The sequence below is a fragment of the Etheostoma spectabile genome, chromosome 15 (genome assembly GCF_008692095.1).
Source record: "Etheostoma spectabile isolate EspeVRDwgs_2016 chromosome 15, UIUC_Espe_1.0, whole genome shotgun sequence".
Classification (NCBI taxonomy): Eukaryota; Metazoa; Chordata; class Actinopteri; order Perciformes; family Percidae; genus Etheostoma; species Etheostoma spectabile.
This window is the reverse complement of record NC_045747.1, coordinates 10,261,568-10,286,413: the sequence shown is the minus strand read 5'-3', so window position 1 is coordinate 10,286,413 and position 24,846 is coordinate 10,261,568. Positions and strand designations below refer to the sequence as shown.

The window sequence follows — 24,846 nt, the reverse complement described above, 5'->3', positions numbered from 1 at the left end:
CTAAACTTCTCATACCTGGTCAAAAAGGAACACTGTAACATCGTCAAAAAAGGACACTGCTTTTTTCTTCCTTTCCAACTCGTCACAGAAGGACTGGGTGAGCAGGGTGGGCATCTTCAGGAGGCTGCGGAGGTGTCTAGCCCTGCTGCAGTCACTTACCACCACTGGCACTGTCACAAAATCCTCACTCTCCCCGCTGTCTTCATCTTGGATGTTATAGGTCCTCAACTCTTCATCAGACTCGCTGTCATCAGAGTCATCTTCATCCTCCGCCTCCTCCAGCGGAGCTCTCACGTTTTCTCCACACAGCTCCAACAATGACGAGGAAGAGGAAAGGTCGACGGGGCCGTTGGATTCTTCACATAAGCTGTCCTGTGAGTCACATTCCCCTGCGTCTATGTCCTCAAAATCTTCCTCGTTTATCCTCACACCCTCCCTTCTGTCCTCCTCCTCTTCCTTGATGTGAATGAATTCGGGCAGCTCCTCCTCTGTGGAGTCTGTGGATCCATCACCATTTTCATTTTCTTTGGGGGCCTCATCTCTGTATTCGTTTATGGTGGAGTCCGAATGCAAAGACTGGACAGGGGAACAATCTTCTGCTCTTCTATTCCCATCCTCGTGGTTTCCAGGGGCCTCCTGGACACTGGACGGGGCTTCGGACCCAATGGAGGAGCAAAGATCTGAGGAAGGTTCCTCTCCTGAGTGCTCCGACTCCAATCCAAGATCATCATCTGCAGGGGCAGACTCTTTAGTCAGGCAGCCGCCCATCTGTGGAGGAAACGGTGACAGCATGGACAACCCAGGGGTATGAAGGGGATGGTTTGAACTAGGGTCAGCCTCTGAGAGATTCACAAACGCACAACTTTTGATGTGTCTCAGATTTGTTAAATGGTCTTTGTTGAATTGCCTTTTGACAAGATCATCAACTTTGATCGAGCTCAATTTCTCAGTAAGGTAGTCACCGTTACTTAAATCTGCAAAAAACGTACTGCCTTCCTCTTGAGTGCTCCTCTCATTTTCAGCATCATAGTCAGAGAAATAGGCTGAGTCCCTGTATGGGTTCTTATCAGTCAGGCTCATTAGTTCTGAGGTGCTTGTGGACGCGCAGATCCTTTGGCCCAAACCCACCTGCAGAACTAGTTCAGGTTCTCCTCCCAGCCTAGGGCTCCTCTCACCACCCCGGGGATCTCCAAGCTCTTTGAAGAGAAACTCTGGAGATTCGTTGTTCTCCGTGTCATAGCCACTGTCCAGGGATTTGGGTAGGACAGGGGTATTGAAGGGATCGGGGCTGAAGGCTTGATCACAGGGGCTTGCCATTGATGAAGACAGGTCAAGGGTGTCTACAGAGTCAGGAGTTCCCTCTGGATGCTTCAGTGGGCTAAGATCTTCCTCCTCTAGCTCAGCATAGTCCAGGTTGAAGTCGGCAAAGATCCCCGATGTAATATCGGTGATGTCATCGTCATCATCCTCACTGAAGTCACCAAGCTCAGCCAGATTAATGCTGGAGTCTATGACCCCCAATCCACTGTCCAACGCTGTGCTACTTTGTGCTGTCTCTGGATAGTTTAGTTTTTTTTCTCCCAGGCCAACAGAGATTCCTGTTGAAATCCCCTTCCACATATTACCTCTCTGCTTGGCTGACAAGGCTCCTGTTTGATCAGTATGAGGCTCCTTGAAAGAGGATGGAGACTTTATATAGCTTGCCTCAGGAATCATCTTAGGCTCAGAGTACAGTCTCTCTCCATTAAGCAACAATTGTTTTTCACATTTTCCCTCCACTTTTCCTCTTTCTTTATCTCTGGCACTATTTGAGCTGGTTAAAGAATCACTGCTTCTTAGATTGTCTGCCGTTAAGTTCATTTCTGATTGAGTGGCAGCTCCCTCTCTTTCTTTGTGACATAAGTGAATGTATGAACCTAATTCAGTGGCCTTGTTAGCAGCATTACAACCAGAGTCTCCTCTTTCACCCTCCCTGGTGCCACAAGACCTGGAGCTGTGGAAGGTTCTGGTGTTGGCCTTGGTTAAAGACCATAATTCTGTTGTGTTAGAGTGAGCAGTATATTGAAGGTCCAGATAGCCGTCATGCCCACTGCCTGTCTGCCTGCTGTCAAACCTCAGGCTATTATTGTTAGCTGAATGGTTTGAGGTCCAGTTAGTGGCCTCTCCCTCAGAGAAAAGGTCATCTTCAATATCCTCACCTCTTTGCTGGCCCACCAGCAGGCCGTCCTCAGTCCCTACATCAATACTAATGTGGTTAACGATGGGTAGTGTCTTTCTGAGAGGACCCATCATATTATGGCTTTCATTAACCGTGCTACGACCTGTGCTCGCTTCAAGGTAGGGGTCGCAGAACCCTAAGCTGGGGCTGCTGACTGCTTGTGACAAACTTCGTGGATTTTCCAAATGCCCCACTGGATGGTAAATGTTAGATTTGGACTCTGGCGATGTATTTAGTTCAGACATAGAGGATTGGCGTGCCTTATACGCTGATGACTGTTCAGAGTAGACCTTGTCGTCCTGACTGGAAAAGAAGCAGTTTTGCAAGTGGCCAAGCTTTACAGGGCTAGTGCTGGATGACTGTCTCAGCAGTGGCTCCATGGTTAGTTGGACAGTGCTTCTTGAATCTGAGTCATAGGCAGCAGATGTGTTGTTGTCAGTTGACCAGTAAGCACTGGGCTGTGCCATGGATGAACCAGTCCGACTCTCAGTGGACAACCTGCTGCTGCTGGCCTCCAGTCCTGGGCTGTTGTCCACCATGCTGTCATCTAGATTAATGTTACACTCTACTGGTTCCTCTATGCGAATGTAGTACTCGCTGCTGACTGAGGGGCTATGGGCACTCAACACTGGGACCACACCCGGGTGTTCAGGTTCATAGTAGGATGGGGATATGCCTGAGGTCAGGCTGTCAGTCTTGCAGCCCCCTGAGGTGCTTCCTTTACTTGAATAGTAAATATCCTGGTAATATGGGTTCCCCTGGCCCAGTGTCCCACTGGTGGAGGAGGAGCAGTAGGGCTGCTCAGCTCGGCCCTGCTCCCACTTGTACTCAAAGTTGAGACCATGGCTGGTCTCCATGACAGTCAGTAGGTCATCCCCTGTGTCAGAGTGGAAGCTGTCAGAGAAGTGATCCAGGAGGGGGAAGGAGGACGAGGCAGAGGAGGCCAGCTCCACTCCCTGAGTTTGGTCTGGACTGGGGACATCAGCTGAGGCGGGTGTAGGGGTCAGAACAAGGGCTGTGGACGTAGCTGTGTGGGAGGTGCTGCCGAGCAGGTTGGGTCTCAAGGCATTCCAACGTTGTTCAAAGTCTTCCTCTGCTTCACTGGAGCCTTTGGCACACAAGTATGTGACCAGAAGGTGGACTTCCTCACTGCTGGGTCTCAGCTCTGGCTGCAGCCAGCAGAACTGCATCACCTCGTACCTAAACAGAAAGAAAAAAAAGGTTGGAGGCAAAAGAGATTAGAAGTTTAAACAGTTTTACTCTCCTAAATTAGCTCAGAATAATGTATTGGTTTGTATAAGGAGGTGCAGTGCAGATGCTGGCCTAGTTAACTATGTTTTGTGTGTGTGTGTGTGTGTGTGTGTGTGTGTACTGCATTTAATTTAGTAAACAACAGTTTTGAAAAATAAACAAATAAATATATATTAGACTGGTGTCCCAGCTGAAGATGAATGAGGTGATTCAACTCTGGTTAATGCCAAGGGGGACATGAAGAATAGGGAAAGTATTGATCATCTCCCCTTGCTAGCAAATAAAGATATTGCTACGGTGGACTGGTGCACCACCATAAGCAGAAGCTGATTTTAAAAACAAGACACACTGACTTGTTACAAATTAATTGGTCAGCGAGACCTGGAGGCTCAGTAATGTCTAAAATGTATACGGTTTCAAGATGTATAACATTTTGAGTGTCTGCCTTTGCATGTGTATGTACAGTATGTATCCCCAAAAGTATGGGTATGCAACTATGTCTCACCAGCGCTCAGCCAGGGGGAATTGGAGCAGAGGTTTGGGTAGTTTGAGCTGCTGTTCCTTCACAGCATATGTCAGCACCTGTCTGTCAGAGTAATGTTTGTACGGCTGGTTTCCCAGCTCAAACAGCTCCCACACAGTGACTCCTAATGACCTGGAACGGGCAAAGAAATCATTAAGTGTGTTCACCACTCATATCCCACATTGGGCCATGTTCCAAACAAGCTGTTCATTGCACACTGTAACCTTCTTTATGTTAAGTTATAAGTATATTTGTGCTTTACACATATTTCCCAAAGAGTTTCACAATAAAAGGAAAACACCAAAACCTAAGCATCCAATGTAACATTCTAGTAATATAATCTGCATTAAAACAAGACATTTTGTTTCCTATTTCTATACACACAAAGAAAAGATCTGTGTTAAGCAATTTCTATATTTTGATAAGAGATAAAGGGGATATTGGTACGGTAGTATTATTTCATCAAACTTGCTATAATATTTCCTCTTTGTCACTCTTTAAATATCTCACCATATGTTGCTGGATTTAGTTTGGTCAACGACCAGCAGGTTTCCGTGGACCTCATCTATGAGCTCAGGTGCAATCCAGCGAAGGGGCACCCAAATCTGGTCTTGTGTTACATAATAGTCATCCTATAGAACAACAACAACAGAAACCATGTTTGAGTACTGATAAGGTAAAATGCAGTCAATAGAAATGACATCAAAAGACATTCTGACCTTGTATTGGCTGTGAGATAGGCCATAGTCTCCAATCCTAACTGACATTTCTGAAGTTAGCAGGCAGTTTCGCAAGGCCAGGTCACTGTCAAGACAAAGGAAACTGTCAACTAATACCGTACAAATGAGCTGCATAAAAATAACTATGTTTATTTCCATATGTATGTATCTTCTTTAAAGATACATACATAATGTTTTTAGGTTTTGTTTCATCTTGGACCTTCACATTGGTTTGAAGTGGAAAGCGCTCAGTTGGAAAAAAAGGTGAAGTCACATACTACCATGCACCAATTGGGATTTGACATTTGAATCAAAATGTAATGACATTTGTGGGATTGTTTGGTTATTTTGCCAGGCCACTGTCAGTCAAACTTGATCAAAGCACAACCACACATTACCGAGTTTCTGAGGGTTAAAATCTTAATATATAAATACTTAAGGATGTTTTCTGTTGCTTTGATTGTTGCTTATTTGTTCATAAACAAAATACTTTGCATGAGAAACAAGGTTTGCAGGGGCTTTAAATTATTGCTGGAATTTTTATGACTAATACATTTTTTGTTGTTTTTTACCATTGTTACACCCAAGTCAGTGTATATATATATATATATATATAAATATAATGTGTATCAGTGTTTGTGATGTATGTGTTATATTGCCAATGAATATGTCTCACTGCATTATTATTATCCTATGTAGCCACAGCATGAATTAAATCATATCATGAAATGTGTACATTTGCAATATTATACGTTTTCTTCTAACCTGACACAGACCTAACTAAGTCACTTTGTCTAATCTCACCTCATCCACAAACAGTGAGCTCTTTCGCCCGGCAGCCCCTGATTTGGTTGCTATGGCAACCACATGGCTGAAAGAGAGCGATAGGGGCTCGCCCCCAGCAACAAAATCACTGATGCTGGAGTTTGTGACAAATACTCAGGCAGCACCAGGATGTTGTTGCAGGGAGAGACCAGCAGGGGGCACTCAGAGCATACAGGTTCCTTTCTAGAGCATTTACATTGAGGTAAATGAAGGAGCTGGACTGACTGACACACTGCACCTGTGTATAAAGTTGTATTTGTGGAGTTGCAGAAGCCCAGAGGCAATGTCACACGCCATTCGCTGGAGGATCAAAGGATCAGGAGTCTCTGAGTCAGCCACCTGACAACTGCACAGATAGCTCTTCAGATCACCCTGAGTGGAGACAGGAAATGAGGTTGTAAGCTGCTCAGGCCGTTTATGAGTAAACCAAACAACAGTGAACCAAGAAAGAAAATAATGAGGTATGTGGAAGGAACTGAATAAACAAAATTTGATTATGAAACCATGTCCCACCAGAGGGCAAAACTCCATGACCAGCAGATAAGGAGTGACCTCTGTGCACTGGGCCAGGCACTGCAGAAGGGCAGGGTGCTGCAGGGTTCTGGCAGAGAAAACAGGATTTCAATAGGTATGCATGCACAAACACAGTACACATAATTAGAGCTGAAACTAACCTGATTATTTTCATTGTTGATTATTTTCTTGAGTAATCAATTAGTTGTTTGGTCTATAAAATGTTGATCAGCGTTTTTCAAAGTTCACGATGACATCCAAAATTCTTTAGTTTTGGATGTTTTGTTTTGTCCACAACTCAAAGTTGTTGAGCTTACTGTCTGTCGTAGAGGAGTGAACTAACCAAACCAATTCAATTCATTTTAAGGTACACAGCAAATCATGGTAGGATGGAGATATGCCTCGACAATCAATTATCAATTGCGGCTCTACATACTATAATACATTTCTGATCATTCATTTCTGTCATTTTATTGCTATGTGGTGTTATTGATGGGCTGCAGGCCTGTGCTGTGTGATGTTTCAGTGAACTGACCGGTATGGCTGCACCTCCTCCAGGAACTGCATCTGATCCTGGACACTGGCACTGGACTTCAGCTCCTTAACCACCACCTTGGTGGTGCTGAGGCCTGCATTGACCTCGCCCAGCAGAACCTGAAAAATACACATAGGAGGAAGACTTTTATACCAAACTCTAGGAATGTAGACTGGAATCTACAACAAACAGCATCAACATGTGATTAAAAAGTGAGAAAGTGTGAGAAAAATTAAAGTAGAATGAGAATGGTCCATGAGCATATTTAAGAAGTAGTTACATCAGCATGTAATGCACAGTAAACTGTGAAGAATGTTCTGTGACTGCAAATTTCAACTCCTCTTTTCAACACAAGTGTCAAAGATTAGCCTCGCTAGAATGAGATCATCGTCACATTACCCGCGCATTCCTCACAGAGTAGAAAGCACATTGGAGTACAGTTTAAACAGTAAGGAAGGATACAGTAATAGAAATATGCATAAATAGTTAAAGCAAGTTATAATGAGTACAATGGTGGTTTCCTTGGACATAAAAGCCACTGTGTGATTGTGTGAATGTTTTAGGAACAACAAAACTGCCTTACCTTGCCAAACCAACCATGTCCAATCTCCTTTAGATAGAGTAGACTATGGCGGCCAAGGTCTGATGATTTCAGCAGCTGGACTGGAAAGGAACAATAAAAGAAGACAAAAGATTATGTTTAGACGGGGGGGGAAAATAGAGACTGTTGGGAAAAAAAGTGATCAAGAGGAAATAAACGACAGAGAAAGAAAGGTTTTCAAGGTGCCAAAAAGTTAATAAAAGAAAAATAGAAAGATGGAAACAGAAACAGTTTCCTACAGCACAGGGAAACATTACAGACATAATTAGCACAAACAATAAATGTACATTTTCCTAAATGAAAAATGTGTGTGTGTGTGTGTGTGTGTGTGTGTGTGTGTGTGTGTGTGTGTGCTTGAAGGCAAATAAACACATCGTCCCAACTATAATTAAATAGGTGTCTACAAGAACAAGGAAAGTTGGAGCCAGCAAGTCATGCACAAATTCAAATACCTCCATGGATCCTCATATTTCAAAAATGAAGATGATGGTGAAAAGATGATGGTGGAGCAGTGGAGCGGCCAGCCACTCTGAGCACCATGACAGTCCCATGGAGGGATGAAGTACTGGTTCAGAGTGTGAGAACCAAGAGCCCGTGGCCCCAGCCCCAACCCCAGGCATCTTAGCCTCATTGTGTGTATTTGAGAAAGAACCCACGTTCGCAGAGTGTTTGTGAGAGAGCCTCGGCAGGATTTAACCCTCTGAGCCCTCGCGCAGCTGAACAAGCTCCCCACGCTGCCTCTCCCAGTCTGCACCGAGCTCATCCTCCAACTGGGACACACAAAAGCACACATACTGTGCTTGTCCAGAGCTTTCCAGCTGTTGAGCAAACACCGAAATCCTTGATTCCTATACAGACTACATTTAAATCTACAGTAAGCGGAGAGAGAAAGAAACGCATCACAGCTTCGACTCATTGGAACAATCTGCCGATGGTTTCACACGCGAGGATTTCTGCCCTGGCTGCAGAGATTGTCCGGTCACGCATTACGCCTGATGTGACCATCACCCATGTTGGTAGTGTGCCGTCTGACGCGCCAGCTCTATGTGCTGCTTCAAGACACCCAGTTGTGACATAAGGCCCACATAATGCCCCCCCCGTCACCCAGGACTGCAGCATTCCTCATCCAAACAGGACACAAACACTTCTCTGTCAGATGCAGAAAAGACCTCTGTCATACACACTCCCCAGCCCTATCTCAAGCCTCCCCTCCCCACTCTAAGGTCCTGGTGCATGCCACCACCCTTCCCGTGTCTCTCCTCATTCTGTCACAGACCTTTCACTGTATTCGGCCCATAATGCCAGTCCTCCACTGGTGCGTTCCATGGAAGTTTCAGCCCAGCCTTATGCTCATCCACTACCCACCCGGCTTAAATCAGGGCCATTGTTTGGCTCGCTCACTCACACACTCATGCTGCGTCTCCTGGTACCCAGTGGAACACAAACACACACACACACACATGCGCACACACAAACATACACACAAACACTCATGTGCAGACTCACACAAGGCCCATTCTCCGGTGATAACAGTCCAACACTTCTCCACCCCCGACCCCCCAACCCCCTGAGCCTCCACCACCCCTCCCTGTCAGAGAGAAATTAAAAACTGGAATGTGTGAGTGTAAGTGTGCATTCCCGTCCTACTCTTGGCATGGTGGGGTCCAGTGAGACTGTGGGATTGGTGGGCCCGTGGAATGATACACACACAATCGATTCACACACTCACTCTGATGCATTGAGCCTCTGTAGTGGGTTAGAAGGCTCTGAACGACCTCTTGAATAAAAGATTAGACAAACAAGTAAAAAGCAGGACTGTCATATCAATGGCAAACGTTGTACTGCATGTTCATACAGAATGTATATAAGTGATATAGTACAAGCCATTCATGGTTAGAGAAAAAACTATGTAACTAGTGTTTTTGTTCAGCATGCAATTACTAGGCTCATTTTCATTGTGTGTACGTCAGTGTGGGGGTGGAGGATTTATGACATGGGCCTGGTGTTAATATAATATAATAAGAGCCTGCTCAGTCTTTGACCTGCAGTATTTTGATGTAATACTTTTGAAATGAAAATGAAAATGTTCTACATATACTGTAACAATAAGAACATATTTTACTTTACATAAGAAAGAAGGAATGAGTATGAGACTATTCTCTATGAATCAGTGAAAGGAGACATTCTCTCTTTTTTAACAATTTTTGTTTCCTTTCGCCATCTATCCATTCCTCACCCTGCAACACCTGGTCCAATCATACGGCGGTAGCTATGGAGGACAGAGCGGAGGCTAGTAATTGGCTGAAAGCCTGAGGCTGCCTTGTCCAATCATTGCTGTAGCTCACATCCTGGGAAGCTGAGCCCCAACTCGCCTCCCTTCTGGTTGAGCACAGTGCAGTGCAGACAACCAGTGAGTCATGCAGGGAGAGACACCCAGGATCTGGCTTACACTGAGATTCAAACATAGCCTACTCTACATACATGTACATACACAACAGGCTAGGCTTGAGGCAGAATGACTTGAAGGTAAACAAACAGGCTGTGATGTTGCTGAGGAGGATCATGGATATAGAAATGTAAGACCACAACATACAGTTATAGGGACGTGTGCTGAAGTATAGATGTTGGATTATGTAAGATTTAAGTCAAATAGGAACAATGTAATGTAGAATGCATACACGAACACACACAAAACCCCAGAAGTAATGCCCACTAGTGTTAGGTCAAATTCCTTCCTCTCTATTGCGCTGCGGTTTTCACATACAGTATGCAACATTTGCAGTTGCTCAATTTTTAAATGCATTGCACAAAAGGACAGGTGTCTTTCCCACGTGGAGAGAGAACGCAAGAAAGAAGAGACATATAATAAACAATAACAAATCAAAGAGGTCATGTATGTTCCAGCTAAGGTAATCTAAATGTACTTTGTTTTATCCCATTTAAATCAATAGAGCCTGTAAGATGTTACATAATTTACTTGCGCTATGCTCCAGAGAAGTAACAACCTGTTTTAATAGTCTGTTAGTGGGAAAGAAATTCTCTCTTGAGCTGGTAATTAATAATGACTAAGGAGATATGTGATACTGATAAGAGAGAAGATGAGAGAAAATAAGAAATGAAAAACACCAGGAAGCAAAAACTAAATGCAAAAACAGGTCATTAAAAGTCCAAGCAGATATATTTAGGTGTTATGTGTTGATGGTGTTGCATAGTTTCTTACTGGATCTGCCAGGCTGTTTGGAGACAGGCAGGGAGACCTCAGTGAGGGGAAGGATGTAGACCTCGGGGCCATTCTGGGAGGAAGGCGAGGCGAGGGTAGAGAGATCTGCCTGGTACTCCTCTCCCTCAGTGTTTTCAAACTCCTGATGCAAAGAAACATTCTGGAATTAGTCATCCACTCACAGCCATTCTATCAGTGCAATAGTGGGAGACAATGGTTCAACTGTGAGGGCATTCAGATGCACTGAGGCACACCCACAAGCTATATACATAAGTCATGTACGTTGTCGGGTGCTTTGTGTGGGTCACGACAAAGACGCTGTGGGAGGAAGCACACTAATGTGTCTTCAAACTGTATTCACAAGTCTTTCTTTGTTCAGTCTATTCTTTCTTCCTCATATAGACTCACATATACAAACCCAAGTTGCTTTTCGTAAAAAAACTGCACTTTACATACCATTACTGTAAGTAAAGAAACAAAACGTGACTTCACATACATAGTTACAGTTTCTATTTGTTTACACAGAATAAAAAGTACATGTCGAGATTTATTTTAACCCATGAGGGCTTATTGTTCTCAAAGGATGTTTTAGTACATCATGTCAAAAATATCTGAAAGGAAACCCTGATGTCCTGATTAAATGAAGCTTCATGATTCAAACTGTGCTGTTACAGCTGCCATACATTGCACTAGTGCATTGTAAGTTACATCCTCTACTGTGCACTATGAAAAAGATAACCAAAAATAACCTTTACATTAAAGGTTAAGTGTCCACACTACTTTAAAATTGGAGCAAGAATGAGATTATTAGCTATGCATAAAAAACTCTGATCCTTTAACCGCAAATCTCCCCACCCCCCACCTCTCTCCATCCCTACTAAATTGGATGAGGAGAGGGAGTGTAAAATAGTGACCCTCTCTTTCCATCCTTGTACACCATACATCATCCTCTGTTTGACCTGTTTTATCCATACTTCACCTCTTTCTGCCCCCCCCGCCCCCACACACACATTGTCGCTGTCTACTGCATTGTCCTTGTTGTCTAATTCTTGTAGTGTACCCCTATAGAAACCCACATACAGTATGTGAGAAAGTGCTGACATAACGCATAGTAGGAAGGAGACAGATTTCAAACTTTGCACATACAAGAGAAAATTTTTGCATTGTCCTTTACGTTGTCTCTCCCTTTCCTCTCCTACATGTAGCTTCAATATCGGGTCTGTCTTCACCCAAGTAGCTATTATTTAGTGTTTTTAACACACAGACAAGGATCAACCTTCAAGCTATCAATCTAAGACAAATAGTAGAGTAGTGGAACAACTCCATGAGCTCTAAAAGACCATCATGTTACAATTGCATTGTTGCAAATGTATATTGTTTATGCATCTTTAACTATGTGTCTGTTTGGAAATAGTGCAACTCTACCCATTTGCATTACTTCCTAACACGACATGATTGAGTGATTGAGGCAAGCTTGACTGAATAGAAACTGAAGTAACCAAGATCACAGATCACAATGACTGGCATGCTGCACTTATAATGATTTCCTTGTCTGTATGATTTTTTAGATTATAGCAGACATCAGATTAGAATCACAGCCTCCCTATTTCCATTAAATGTATGATTTCATTCAAAACCCCTCTTGATGCTGTCCTGTTTGTGTCCTCCTACACAAAGCAACATCACTCAATGATCTTCAAGTCAATGTTGTTAGCAGTTTCTCAGACTGTGTGGCTATGTTGGGAAACCTGGCTGGCAATAGTGTTCCGTTCACAACCACTGAGCCATCCACCCATCTATGCATCTGCTGGTTAAGTAACTGTTATTTATAACAAGCCTATCTCCCACTTGCAGAAACTACAGATGTCAAGAAAGGAGAAGAAGTTAAGAGAAAAAAGGGGGAAATGAGGAAAAAGGAGAGCAGGAGTTGCACAATGGACTATTATGAACTATTTAATGGCTCATAGTGTGTGTGTGTGTTTGTGTATTTACAGGTGTCCAAAAACACCAGTGACTGTATATATATGAGTCTCTATATGTGTGTTTCTCATTCAAGAGAACCATCTGCCATTCTCCTCAGAGCAAAGTGTGAACGCGAGCACCTGGCTGTGAGTCAGCGTTGCATAGCTCCCATGAGAGCCTTCAGTTTAGAAAGCACTTAATACCCAGCCTCACTCTACGCGCTCCAGTAAGAGTACAGCGATGGAGAGGAATAATGAAGCTTTGTGCATGGCGCAGCGGTGCAATTTTGCAGTCCCACAAGACTGCACACCTTGAGCACACAAGTGAGCTGTTGAGTGACGAGCCGGTGCCAAAAAGAATGGGAACTGTTTGACCACTCTGTGATGTTTGCTGCCAAACTAAGAGAGCAAGAAAAATATTTGATAGTTTCTCTTTTGATAGTCTGGAATTGCAATGAACTATAATCAAGACAACAAGCATTACATTTTATTCACTAAAGTGTAAATTAGTTTTGAACTGGTTTAGCATAACCCAAATAAATTAGAATATTTTCATTTTAAATTGCGAGAACTGAATGTTGTGCTTCTCTGACAGAAGATTCATTGTTAGTAACCACAGTTACAAAGCACTTTCTTGTTATTGTAATCTTTTCAGTTGTTTTTTCTACATCACATTTACTTCTATGACCCACAGTTTTAAATGAGTCACATAACTCAGTAAAGCTGCAAACTGCAAATAGAGACTACCTGAGCTCAAATTAATGCTGTTATTCTCCACCTATTCTTATGTACAACTCATGCAACAAACTTAACATTCATAACAAGGAAACTAATGCCTGCTACCTTTGACCAATAATTTAGTAAAACTATCCTCCCATTTTTTAATGTATCTTTACAATAAAATACTTCCAGCTGTATTGTAACTAAATGTTCACTGTGAACTATCTGTTAACAGGCTGCATAAGACACTATCCCTGCAAGAATCAATAGTGTCACATTGGTATACGAACCACACTCAAGGTGGAGTCATGACAAAATTAGCCGCTAGAGCAATTCTTCTGCCATTAGTCTTTTCACTGTAAAAAGCAAGCCAATGGAAAGCAGACACAGACCAAGACTACCGCGGTTCCTGCAGGTTATTAAAATATACGTTCACATAATGAGACAGACTGCTGTGGGCTGGGCACACGCACGTACACATATATGAAAAGTCGAGAAGTTGTTAATGGAGCCTGCCTATGCTGTGCTCATTAGCGACACTGATGTACCTGCAGCATCTACCTACCACAGGCTGTTCCCACCGTTCAGCATGCACACTACAGCACAGACCTGACTCTTACCACACACAGAAGCAAGCTGCTCTGCTCTCATCCTCTCTCATGTCCTCTCCTCTGCCTCCTGCAGCTCTCTTATCAACACAAAAAGTCCAAATGGTTTTTTATTCCCTCCATTCTGAATATTGTTGATTCAAATTACAAAATAATTTGCATAAGTGATCTTAACAAAAGGATGTTCAGTCGGGGCTGAAAGATGAGTTACAAACATTGAAAATTAATGACCAAAATGAAAAATATGTTTTGGTGATAATGCCATTACAGGAGCAGCAAGCAAAGAGGGAACTAGTAACGACAAGAAACAGCCAGCACAGCGTGTCTTGGGTTTCTCCTCCCTCTCCTTCTCCATATGCCCCTTGCCTGTGTCAGGCTCCATTAGTCCTCATGACCTGCTCAGTTCAACGCTGATGTTTGGCACAGCATGGCTGAGCCATAGTGGTAGCTGAAGGCAATATAGAGACAGTGTTTGTCAGCCTGGGATAAGAAGGGGACTTGGTGGCATTACTTGCGTACAATGAGGCAACAGTCCTTCAGCATTTGAAGTAAATGTAGGTTAGGGAGTTGTATCAATTAACAATGATCATCCTGTCATATCCAAGAATCAGGTCTAATGTAAACTGTTAACAGTACCAAGTGCTTATCAGTGTTACATTAATCGGTAGATAGATCCATAATGGAAATAACAGTTAGTTGCAACTTGACATTTCATTATTCCTTTTTTCAAACAAAACTGAATGTATATGTAGATGTTTTAAATAAAGTATTTCTTCTTCAAAGAACCTCAATTCAGCCTTTACTTAATGAAAGACTAAAAAGAGGTTGAACGGCAGTTTATTAAGGTGATTTTTTTCATGTCTGTGTGTTAGTACGAGTAACACATATTTGATACCTTAAAAGTATTAGTTCCCTTTTCCTTTTCATCACTCACTGGTCAGGATTCCCATCCACTGTGCACACACAGTTTGTGCTCTCCTCACCCGTTCCAGCAGGGGGCGGCAGTGAGCTCACCTTGAAGCCGATGTCGCCCTTCTTGCAGCAGAGGCAGGCCAGCATGAGGAAGACGAAAGTGAAGAGGCCAGAGAAGGAGACAGCTACAACCGCTAGTGATGAAGGCCACGACAGCTCGCTCAGCGGAGCCCCGTCTGCAACACAAGAGGATAATGCCAGTGTTAAAATGGTTGACAGCACAGGGGTCAGATTGGCAGCTTGAAGAAAGATTCATGTGACTCATAATAAGCATTATCTTGTGCTTCCCATTCATAGCCATTGGAAGTTCCTGTGTTTTAATTATAGTACTTTCAATACACTCTGAATCTTTAAGGCTAAAAGGTTCACACTACTACAAACATGACTCTCTCGGGATAATAATTTACTAAAGCAGCAGAGTAGGTGTTAGTGGCTCATTTGTTCTCAATGTAAACATCTGATGAATGAAAAATGCTATAATTTGCTTTTCATTTTCTGAAATGCCCCTGCAATGCCTGGCATGCATCCCCTTCAAAGAAACCATTCAAAATACAACCCACCATTTATTTAATTGGAGTAACTGCATTTCAGAACAATGCACACAATTAAATACCAACACACAATGAAACTTATGTAGTTATGTCTAAGTGCACAGCATTTTGAAAAAAGGTTCTAATTCAACCGCAGTGTATCAAATACATGTTTTGTGTGGGTCAGTGACCAATAGACTAAGCACACGCATGCTTATTGGTAATTGTGTGTAATTATTTTCCCATTGTGTGAGTTATTCACCATCGGTCATTGTTTTATGCAGTAGTGCGCAAATGTGCAGCCCATGTGCCAGTTTGACTTTTAGCCCCAAGTAGCTGAGGACATCCACATAATCTGATTTACAGTTTTAAACCTTCTGCCAGAACAGATGAAAGAGCAGAGAGGGAGGAAGAAAGAAAGAGAAAGGAAGAGCGAAAGAGATCAAAACCTTCACTGAACACATTCAATCCCTTATCTACCCTATCCTCAACATGTTGATATTTTTAAATTTCATAATTAAGCCGATAATTAATCCTTTTTTGTGGAAACACTCCATATCTACATGACGTTTTGTTAACATCCGCATCAAGGCCCACTGCTCTGCAAACATTTGCACGCCTGCATTCAAACCTCAGTCAATGAAGTGTTGGACACTCAGTGGTTATTTTTACTAGATCAACTAACCACTGCATGCATTAGCCATCTACTGGGAGTGATGAGGAGAGCTCTACTGTAGCCTCCATCTCATTGGACATGTATAAAATATAACAAGCACACATATCCGACCTTCAGTCATATTAAATGCTTTCAAATGAGCTAATGGAGCATTGGTTTTCTCATTTGACTGTATGCATTATTTAGTGTCCCATTTTGATTACCAATAGTCCTTTTACATTTTTTAACTAGTCACTAATACGCTACTTTAAAAAGTGGCCTACTGTCCTACTAAGTTGGATGAGGAGAGGGAGTGTAAAACAGTGACCCTCTCTTTCCCTGCACACCATTCATCATCCTCTGTTTGGCCTGTTTTATCCCTACTTCACTTCTTTCTGCCCCCCATACGTTGTTGATGTCTACTGCATTGTCCTTGCTGTCTAACTCTTGTAGTGTGCCCCTAAAGAAAGCCACATACAGTATGTAAGAAAGTGCTGACATAACGCATAGTAGGAAGGAGACATATTTTTTATACTTTGCACATACAAGAGAAAAATGTTGCATTGTCCTTTACGTTGTCTCTCCTTTTCCTCTCTTACATGTAGCTTCAAAATTGGGTCTGTCTTCACCCAAGTAGCTATTATTTAGTGTTTTTGACACACAGACAAGGATCAACCTGCTGGCTATAAATGCTGAGACAAAAAAGTAGAGTATTAGAACAACTCCATGAGCTCTATAAGACCATAGAGGAGGGGTTGCCACATGGAACTGCTCTGTGAAATATTTTAATTTAAGGGTTATTCCAGCAATTTAGTATTAGGCTTTCACATAGTAATTAATGAAAGACAGATTTAGGGCCTGTGTCCATATAGCGTTTCTTTCTGAGCACCAGTGTCTTTTTTCAATTGATCCCAATGAGGAGAGAGTGCAGAGCACACAGCGCTGAGGCTAAAAACTTTACCGTTTTATAGACAGCAAATTCATGCAGTGTTCCTTGTCTGAACTGTACGCATCTCTGTTCCTAGTTCTCACTCTTAACAGTTTTTTTACAACATGTATTTTTATCAGAAAAATAAGAAACCAAATATATTGATTGTTAGCACTAAACTCACATGTAAACATAACTAGCCAACCACAGCAATCTGGAAGAAGTCCCTCATGTGTCAGCACACCCATATGCCAACATGTCTACTAGGGCTGAGAATCACTCCAGGGTATGATATTATCACAAGACTTATGTCCACATACCATATGACTGCCATTTTAAACATATTGCTATATTCTGCAATATATTTAAATTTATTACCTTTTTTTTCAACTTCCAATTATTTCCCCAAAGGAAAACTGCTGACCTCACCAGAAAAAAAACTCAACTCCACCATCTAGTGGACTTAAAACACAATTGATTCTCGTACCAAAAAGTTAAATTCTCATGTGCAATTTCTATAATGAAAGATTGATACTTGGCGCCCGTGTATCAATACAGTATTGCCACGGAAAATATCACAATACTACCATAATACTACGCTGTATCATTTTTTTCCCCCAACACTAATGTCTACCTTTGAAATGCCCATGTCCTGGGCCTGTTACCCATGTGGATGACAGGTTCCCTTTCTATACAGTATGCGCTCCAAATCTATTTATCATACCCTTTTAACGAAGAGGACTGGCACATGTCCTCATGCCAAGATTCCCTTTATTTCTCTATACTTGTGAGAACAACACAAGCACTTTGCCCAAATGGACCAATTGGGCACCACAGTTGTGGTGTGTGATGCGTGTGCGCACCGTACTGTTCCGGCTCACTGACTGAGACTCAGAAGTCCTGACCCATTTGGCTGTGGGGAACACACTGACTTTTCCAGACCTGACAGCTCCTGTGGCCCAAACAGCACTGTTCCAACCAAAGCTTGACCCTGAGGTCACAGCCACAAAGCCTACACTCACACTTTTACAGGCAGACACACACACACACACACACACACACACACACACACACGGGCAGACAATGAAAACAGACAGGCACAGTGCATCCAGGTTCCTACTCGAAAGCTTTTTTTAAGAACTACCGCATGTGTGTGTGTGTGTATTTGTGTGTGTGTGTGTGTGTGTGTGTGTCTGTGTGTGTGTTTGGGCACTGACCCGCCAACAAATTACCATGGTAACAATGTTGCTGGCCAATGCATATTAGTTAAATGCCATTCACGGTGCTGTAAACCTCATGCCTCCTCATTGTCTCCCCACTTTTGAAAGAAACACATTTTTGCTGATGCCTCATACACTGCCACTTTCTCCCGTCTATATCTTTGTGTTGTGCTGTGACAGCTTGTGTGCTTGTGTCTCCATGTGAAAGTGTCTGTGAAGTGGAAAAGAGGGGGAAAGCTAGCCCAAGCAGTGCCCTTTCTGGAACCACTACATACCACAACACAAAGCCTGAGTGGGTGGTGACAAGACACATTGTGTAGAGGCTGATAAGGGAAACAGGGATCAATATTCACATCTAACTTGGGGCACACCAAAGGACAGGACATAAAACATACATAAAAACACATTGTAATTTCTAATAAGTTGTTCGTCATGATGTATTTGCTCTGTTTTTTGTTTTTGTCAAGTTTTATGCCATTGTTACACACAATTCTTCTGTTTTCTTTTAACAGTGTTCAGTATCTTTAAAAATGATATATCTTACCTTAACATTGAAACCAACAATATGCAACTTTTCACCTTGAAATAGGAAGTGGACAGTCTTGGCTGTGTTAGCGTATCCAGCCAGGTAAAAGGCAGAAGGAGATTTCTTTCTATAGGCCTAATTGTATTTTTCTTTAATTTAGAAGTTATTGGTTATGGTTATGGCTGATACTGGGGCAGGCCCATCACAGATAAAAAGGAAAGGGAAAGTGGCTGACGACTGGCAGGCTTTCAACAGATGGAGACAATTACAGGATTGTAAAGGATTCAAAACTCACTCTGAATTGGCCTGAGGTATGTAATGTCTATTTCATTCATAAAATAACTTTAAAATGCGCACTGTGGTTGTAAATCAGTAGCCTACATTAAATATGTCCTCCTTCGATTCAGCGCCAATTTTTTATTCATATGTTAAATCTAATTTTGAATCTAAATCTAAATGTTGAATCTAAATGTTTCAGGTAAAACTAAATACTTAACTAATATGCAAATTCAAAATGCCAAAGAACCAAAATAAAAGCTTGAGGAGGTCAGTGTGTGTTCATAGGGTCAAATAACAAATAAAAAACAACTCATCTGGGGAAATTGACATGGATTATCATGCTAATAACTACCTAAAATAATATCCACGTTTGGAAAAACTGTATTTGAAGAATACTTTGAGTTTTAGGGTCACTTTTATGAACTGTGGGACTTGTGACCTGTAGAATTAGATTTTACATTTAAATTTAACATTTATATTTAGAATTAGATTTTACATTTACATTTAACGTTTAGATTTAGATTTAGATTTTAAATTTAAATTTAAATTTAAATTTAAATTTAAATTTAAATTTAAATTTAAATTTAAATTTAAATTTAAAATTTAGATTTAGTGTTTAGATTTAGATTTAACAATTAACATTTAGATTCAGATTTAGCATTTAGATTAAACATTTAGGTCTAACATTTAATATTTAAAATATGTTTGTTGTCAAATATTGTAAGTTGTCAAATATTGTTGTAAATGTGCAAAAACGTGACCCTAAAAAATTCCTACCAGTATTTTAAACATTGTTTGAAGCTAAATGTGACAAATTGTAGCTGTTGTTTTCAGCGTTACAAACGGCACTACATAACATCCAGGCAAAGTTAACATTTGCAACACTTGAAATGCAACAATGCATCTGTAACGTATTCTCTTGTTGTAAATAAATGATTTTCTGTCTGAGCAAATATTTATCGCAACTACATGACCTCTCATTAACGCCATTTCAGTAACACAATGGGCAATACAGCACTGTAAAGAATAGATCGTTACAACAGCAGGTGTGGTAAAAACACTACAGAGTTTGTCAAAAGTGGCCACTAGAATCAAGACAAACTGAAATTTACAAATAGCCACTTCAACTACATACCTTTAGCAAGTGTTCATTCACCACAAGAAAGTCTAAAATTGTCATCCACAGAAGAATCAGTGACACAATTTTCATAAATGCAGCATATAAAGAATTCCTCTCAAACCCTGTCTGAATAACTATGAGAGAGCGACGACCCAGGGTCCTCCATAAATATTTGAGAAGCACACATTACTTCACCAGCTGCATGGCAAAATGAAAATAAAGCACTTAAAGCCAGGCTCATTCCCGCTTTATTAAAAAGCTGTCTTGAGGACTGGAAGAAGATGAGCCATGTCCTGACAAACAGCAGGGGAGAGTGATAGAGGCACCCACCACCTCCACATTTCAGGCCTACAATGAGGAGGACGCAGTGGGATGAAGAGAGGAATGAAAGAAGGAAAAAAGTTGTAGGTGTAAATAGTATGAATCATTGAGGAGGCCATTGCTGTAGCTTTCAATTTTCCAAAAGTGAGACTTATCAATAAAAGTCTTGCTTCATTTAACTTTGCCCTCCTGCACCGGATCGGTTTTACTCAACTTCATCAGCTTGGATTAATTAATTCTGGTTTGTGCTGTCAAGGTATATATATGTTAATGCATGTTTCTAAACATGCAACTGAATAATACCCATAAAATGCAATAGCTGACAAGAGGATTACTGCCAGAAAGTAATGTACAACGAGAGAGAAATATAGACATATAGAGAGACAGAGGCCCAAGGAGGAAAAAAGAATGCTTATTTCAATGGTGTATTCATGCGTGTAAGTACAAGATGAGAATGGTAGTGTGTTAAGCACAGCCACTGAGCTTTTCATGGTAGATCATAAATAAAGCATGCAGCAGTGAGGTAGGACTTTCTGTTGCTGTGCCACTGTAGCAACTTAATGTCAGGTCTACAGCTGTCGGGATATTTACCAACTGGTACACATGATAAAGCTCATAGTGCGTTCAACAAATCTGTTTCAAATGGACACGTGTAGGAGAGGTAGAGAGGAAACAGTGCAAGGATTGTTGAGAGAAAATAGGAGTTTTCCTCAAGGCAGAGTGAGGCATTTTGCAATGCCTCCTACACTTGTATCAAGGCCAGGGCCGAGCCATGTGTTCGTATCCACACTTGAGCCTAAGAACGTGAACCCACACAGAAAGCCTAGTCAAGGTGTTGCACTTGGCTGCGTAGGATAACTTTGAAGTTACCGTGGTAACTAAGAGCAGTGGGTAGTTGCTGCTCCTGACAGCATCAACCCCAAGTCAATGAAGAGGTCCTGGAGTTCAAACACACCACCAATAGCCTAATGTAGCATGCTTTAACACACACCTCCCCTCTGTCTGTCCCTTTTTTACTTTCTAGCTAGTATTGTTGCTATGCATACACAACACTTCTTTTTTTTGACCAAGAGACCAAGTAATGACAGTGCTGCAGGGTGGGCAGTGTGCCAAACTACACACCACTGCGATCAAATCGTCTTGAGAAAAAATAGTGGGGGAGACAAAGAGTGGGGGAGGGAGGAGAGGGTGATATACAATTTCAACTGCAGCTAGCATTCAATAGATTGGTTGCAAATAGGGACACACAGTATGCAGCTATCGTGTTGTGTAAAAGTCTCCATTTGATGTGCGTTCAGTGGCAGTGGGCTGAGCTGTGTGTCTGTTAGGAAGGCTACGGTGGCTTAGAATTATGTCCAGGTGGCACTAACAACCAAGCTGCATGGAATATGCAGCAAAGAGGACTGAGGGAAGTTTTTTCTGTCGAGGCTAGTGTCACCGTATGCAACAGGAGGCTATCCATTATTCAGCCACTTAAATGCCCTTTTACCTCTGCTCAATGCTTCCTAATGGGTAAACATAAAATGCACAAAGAGAGCACAAAGACTCAAATCTCTCTGAGCATGCGCTTAAATTTGGACAGTGCTGTAGGGGCAAACAAGCTCCTCCATCTGCCCTGCCCAGGCTGCACCAAGAGGCTTCCAAAAACAACACACACTCACACATAAACACAATGGTTGGGAATCAACATGGATGGTTGGGAAGTGCTTAGGATGCAGTAGTGTGACCTTAGGTTAAGAATTACAGGTCAGTCAGGAGGAAGCAGGAGCAGAGCCAAAGAATTTACATAAAGTATCTAAATCAACAAACACACATATGCAGAAAACCTTTAGAGCTACAATAATTGACTGAAAGTTGTTGGATGACAGGTGTGGCCTACAACAGAACAACGTTAAAAACCATTGGCCTACAGCTCATTCAGAATTCTAGATTCAGGTAATTGACAGAGAGCTGCTATTCTGTATATGAGCCAAGCTAAATATTGATTCTCCACTGCCTTTCTGCATGTGTAAATAAAAATCATGAGGACAATCGTTATGGATCAATTGTTGGCTTAAGTGGTTAGCTCATCTTTGGTGTCAAGATGTAATTTGAGCACCTGTTTTAAAAGAATTGTTCTATATGTATCCGTCTCTAGGGATTAAAGGTGAGGCAAGCTGTGCTCTGATACAGCCGGGCTTCCCAAGAGAGAAAGACGTCCGACAGCAACCGTCTGTTACAGGCTTCATGAAGAGGGTAGAGATCATGAGTTACGACAGGGGAAGGGTAAGAAAATGCCCTGGAGAAAGGAGAAGAAGGAGAGCCAAAGCAGAAGTTGCAAGGTTGAAAGAAAATGAGAGAGAATGGCAGAGCGAATAGCATCCGACTGTGATGAGGGAGGGCTTAACATGGAGAGGTGCACAGGAGGAAGCACTCTGCAAACACACACATACACACATGTGCACACATGTCATTCTCCAGTAGACAGCAAAAGTAACAGCATGACATGATTAATAGCATGTTACCGTATCCTCCACCAATGTACATCCCTCTGCCATTTTCTAGTAATGCTTTATGTAAAAGACTGCAGATGGCAGAGGGATGTGCTGCCCTGCATAGAGCCATGATAACTGCCATTAACTGGGAGTGAGAGCCCAGGAGGATCTTCATGGATCAACATTACAGATCTGTCATGTCCGTCCCACGACAGCACGGGCAAGGGCATACTGCTGGAAACAAATGCTTTGAATATCAACTCTGTCTTTGATGGATGGACCTTTCGAGTTCATAACCAGGGCATTGCATTCATTCATTTAAGACATCATTTTAATTATAGATATGACAGATCATTGCAAAGGAGACTGGCCTCTATTCTGCATTTTGCAGAGTGGGCTGTCAAATTTGGAAGAAAATCTGCTGAAATGGATAATTATTATGGAGCACAAAAGAATCAGAGATACTGTTCCATCTGAACAAATGCAATCAGAGCTGAGAAACACAGTTGAATGAATGGACTGAAAATATTTGTATCCTCTTAAGTCAAGTGGAGGAGGAAACAACGTAAATTCTGAAGAGAACAAGAACTAACAATCCCATGAGATAGGTGCTATCAATCTTTTTAAATACTGACATATTAATCCTCACAATTAATTAAACGATAACAGAGAATGCTGCACGTAGTACCTTTAACATACCAGATCAACCACTTGCAAAAGACATATCTAGTAGATTCTTTAGAAACCCTAATGAAGGACACATAGTCTCTGTCCACAGTACTAAACAACTGAATATTGTTTTCTGTCAACTGAATGCTAATTTTGAACAGACACACATTTCTACATATGTGACAGTGAAAAATCAAAAATAGGGATAGCTGCTGGTATGAGTATAGTTAAATCAATACCATTAGGATATTTAGTTATCAAAATCACACGGTGAAATTTTAATTTGTGATATCCCAATTGGCCTTTTTGGACACGAGTATGCCATTGAGAACTTCCTCACCATTTTGTTAAATGGAAGGACAGATAATAAATATTTTTATTTAAGCTTTAGCAATTCCTGATTTAACAGCAAGTAGTAGAACTCTAATTAACATGTTCAGTTAATGTCTGACATATATAAAGGCACTATATAGGTTGAAACAATGTTACCTGTATAGTATCATCTATGACTAAAGCATCTTCACACAGACCTGACAAAACACAGTTCTGCACACACACACACACCAGGAAGGAGAGATTGGGCCCCGTGTGTGTTAGGCTTCAGGCTGATAAACACAAATTAGATGCATGTGCAAACCATATGCAGACATAGAAATATGTGCTTGGAATGACATTTCAGCCCAGAGTCTCATGATGCAGACAAAGACGGTGTGTGTGTGTGTGTGTCTGTGTTTGTGTGTGCGAGCGTGCGTACGTGCGTGCATGCGTTATGTGTGTCAAGAAAAACAAACCGAATAAACCAAATAACACCCACCACTATGGGAACTGCTTGCTAAATGGCTTTCAGGTTGCTCTAGCATTTAAATTCAACAGACAAATGAAATACTGCATGAAGCCCATTAAGTATGCAATCGCACATGCACAAGCCTTTAATGACTGTGACACTAAGAAAACCCACATCCCCCAACATCATCACACAGAGAGCACATAGAGGAGACATAGATAGTTTCTCTTGACTGCTTCAATCCACTTCATTCTTATTCTAGTTCCCCCAGAGGCTGACTTATGTAACTAAAGTGCTTGGTTACACATGGAGAGATGAATAATCAAATAGTCAGCGGTGGCTGGCTTGCACTGACCGTGTCAGTGGGAGGAGCTCTGTGAGCAAGTCAAGACACAGCATTTTTAACATATTTCCTCTCCGGTGTCAGTTCCACCTTGGTTATAACTTGCAGTGGTGTGTCCATGTGTATGCAAGGGCATGTGAACAATTTTCCTGCATGTGGAATGTGCATTGTGCATCATGCTGCGTGTGTGTGTATGTGACAGTGTGTGTTGTTTTGCGTCTACACTAAGATACCATCCATAATGTGAACACTAGCTGCCACTGCCACCTCCAGGCACCAAAAGGAGACTGCTGACAGACAGTCTCCCACGGTTGCTGCATTGTCAGCTTGT

At 41.9% G+C, this 24,846-nt stretch overlaps 1 protein-coding gene across 2 annotated transcripts in view; it reads right to left on the bottom strand.

The window, feature by feature from the left end:
• The window catches only part of aatka (apoptosis-associated tyrosine kinase a), a 30,928-nt gene that overhangs the window by 3,158 nt on the left and 2,924 nt on the right, over window positions 1-24,846 (bottom strand). The window contains exons 3-12 of one of the 2 annotated variants that reach the window (XM_032536526.1): window positions 14,709-14,842; window positions 10,406-10,547; window positions 7,168-7,247; window positions 6,585-6,703; window positions 6,050-6,137; window positions 5,775-5,908; window positions 4,712-4,796; window positions 4,503-4,624; window positions 3,975-4,124; window positions 16-3,418 (exon numbers count right to left, since the gene is read on the bottom strand). In XM_032536526.1, coding sequence (XP_032392417.1) covers window positions 16-3,418; window positions 3,975-4,124; window positions 4,503-4,624; window positions 4,712-4,796; window positions 5,775-5,908; window positions 6,050-6,137; window positions 6,585-6,703; window positions 7,168-7,247; window positions 10,406-10,547; window positions 14,709-14,842 — 4,457 coding nt within the window. Of the gene's footprint in view, window positions 1-15; window positions 3,419-3,974; window positions 4,125-4,502; window positions 4,625-4,711; window positions 4,797-5,774; window positions 5,909-6,049; window positions 6,138-6,584; window positions 6,704-7,167; window positions 7,248-7,637; window positions 8,623-10,405; window positions 10,548-14,708; window positions 14,843-24,846 lie in introns of those variants that run through there. The other variant, XM_032536527.1, reaches the window with a different exon arrangement.